General features: G+C 45.0%; 1 protein-coding gene across 1 annotated transcript in view; it reads left to right on the top strand.

Annotated features, from left to right (window-relative positions):
• spon1b (spondin 1b) overlaps nucleotides 1-2,500 on the top strand; it is a 145,970-nt gene that overhangs the window by 117,575 nt on the left and 25,895 nt on the right. Inside the window, exons 9-10 of the mRNA XM_017685553.2 lie at nucleotides 724-864; nucleotides 2,337-2,412. Coding sequence (XP_017541042.1) covers nucleotides 724-864; nucleotides 2,337-2,412 — 217 coding nt within the window. The remainder of the gene's footprint in view (nucleotides 1-723; nucleotides 865-2,336; nucleotides 2,413-2,500) is intronic.

Raw genomic sequence — 2,500 nt, 5'->3', positions numbered from 1 at the left:
GTGAGGGAATGATCAAGTGAAGAAGGGTGTGAGTGAGTGAGTGAAGAAGTGAGGGATGGAATGACTGAGCAGAGAAGAGAGTGATTGAGGGAATGATCAAGTGAAGAAGGGTGTGAGTGAGTGAGTGAAGAAGTGGGGGATGGAATGACTGAGCAGAGAAACAGGTGAGCGTGTGAATGTGTGTGTGAGTGAGTGAATGAATGAATGAGGGTCTGTGTGGGCGAATGAGGAAAAGGGTGAATGAGTGAGTAAGCGCGTGAGTGAATAAGGGAATGAGTGAGTGAGAGGGAGTCCGTGCGGTATTCCCAACACTGTACACATGTACTCCTGAGCTGGCTTTCAGTCAGAAATCCTTCACACTGCCCCCAGCTGGTCAACAGGCAGAAGTGCTGGATTTCTTTAGTGCTTGGATCCATCGGAGCAGCAGAGACTCAATTTTAAAAGTTGACAGAACTTGTCGTTTGAAAACTTGAGCGAAGAGGAACAGTTGGTGTTTGATTTTTGCGTCTCTGTGAAGTCGCTAGTGCGGAACGAGGCGAGCGGGCAGGTGCCTCTCAGAGCGGCCCGACAGAAAACAGAGCTATAAATCACTCAGAGAGGGAATATTACAGAGAGAATGAGCGATGCAGATGGAGATGAAAGGTGGGAGCCCCAGACAGATGGCTTCTAACAGTGATTCTCTCTCTCTCCCTCTCTTTCTCCCTCTCTCTCTCTCTCTGTCAGTCCCCCAACAAACCCAGTAACCCCCAAGAGCGGATCCGGCCCCTCACCAGTCTAGACCACCCCCAGAGTCCTTTCTACGACCCCCTGGGCGGTCCCATCACGCCCCTGGCCCGAGTGGTGGTGGAGAGGATTGCCAGAAAGGTGTGTACACCACTCTTGGGCCCTTAAGCATGTCCTGTAGTCTAGTGCTACTTCACAAATACTATTGACAGTACAGTGTAAGCCTTAAATTCAGGAATATTTCTCTAACTAATCACACATATCTCTAGTTGTTGAACATCTGGATCTTATATCTCACACAAATTAACCTACAAACGATCCTAGTGATAGAAAAAAATCCAAACATTGTTTTAATAATGACAGAATAATAAACCAAGATATAGTTTATTATATTCTGATATTTTCTTTTGCAGGTAATCTGAAATGCGACTGTTAGAGTGGGAGTGCATGGAGGGAGCGTGGTACCATATTTATGCATGACTGAGCCAGTTTCTCTGACTTTCTGTGTACACCTTTATTTGCTTCATGTTATTTCAATTTTCCATTTAAGATCTAGTTTGAGAACCATTAATGAACAAATAGTGATATTTACAGTGTTGTGCATAAGTCAGAGACCACCTGGCATGCGTGGAATTTCTAGTCTAAACAGTGATTAAGGAGAAGATAATAATTCGTTTATTGTCAAGAAAAGAAACGGGAAACTTTGGGAATTTTTACGCAAATTTTAGTGCAGTTTCTCTTTACTTAACCACATTTTATGTGATTTTTCCCCCAAGGTGTTGAAAAAAAAAATTATAATGGAGCCACATAGGCATTCTGCATAAATAAAAATATTGCGTGGCCACAACTTAGTAAGGCATGATGTCATTCCCACGCCTTACTAAGTCATGTCACCAGCGTAGTTCTCTCTCTCGAGAGAGAGAACGCATTGTCTTATTTTACTTAGAACATGAAAAAGCTTCTGCTGAGGCGTAAGTAACGCTAAATGAATCCTTCCCTTACGTTCTCTGTTTTATGCCTCTGCCCTGTTTCCCATCGATTCCCATCCAATCCCCTCGTTTAAGCAGCTATTGATTGATTTGTTGTGAAAGTTCGCGTGAGCAGCTGTACTGTGTTGCAGGGAGATGGACTCCACAGGAACTGCTGAGTCACGCACACTTCGTTTGTTCGAGAAAGCTAAACCGCAGAGCATAACAAAAACATCTTAAATCATGCGCGGGTGACTCATGAATCAAACGGTATAAAAGATTCAGTTAGGCCTCTTTTGGTTGTGGTTATTTTTCTGTTTCCAGCGTTTTTTGGGTTTTTTTTTTGGTCAGATATCCTGCAAAGCCCAGTAGGCCTCCCTCCCTGGCCCAGCAGAGGCATTACAGCACTTACTGTTATCTCTCAAGTTACAGATGTTTTGTTTCTGCCTCACAACTGGAGTGAGGCTCATCCTGGAGCTTTGGGAAGAGCCGGAATGCAGAAACCTTTAGCCTTGTGCCAGCTCGCACTCACATTCCCGCACGGATCTGCTTTTGTTTACCGCTCTCAGCCAGATAGCGATCGGACAGCCAACGGCGGACGCTCTCGTGTGCTGTAATGTTCTTCTGTGTTCCTCTTACCCACAGGGAGAGCAGTGCAACACCGTTCCAGACACTGTGGATGATATCGTGGCAGACATAACTCAAGAAGAGATGGAGGAAGGTGCGCCGAGAGCCGCTCGATCTTATCTCCTTCATCGAGTCTCATTTAAAAGACATAGCCTCTGGACAGTTTAATTAACAAGACAGCC

The sequence above is a fragment of the Pygocentrus nattereri genome, chromosome 8, assembly GCF_015220715.1.
Source record: "Pygocentrus nattereri isolate fPygNat1 chromosome 8, fPygNat1.pri, whole genome shotgun sequence".
Classification (NCBI taxonomy): Eukaryota; Metazoa; Chordata; class Actinopteri; order Characiformes; family Serrasalmidae; genus Pygocentrus; species Pygocentrus nattereri.
Note: the sequence above shows the minus strand (reverse complement) of the source record. Positions and strands in the feature narration are given on the sequence as shown.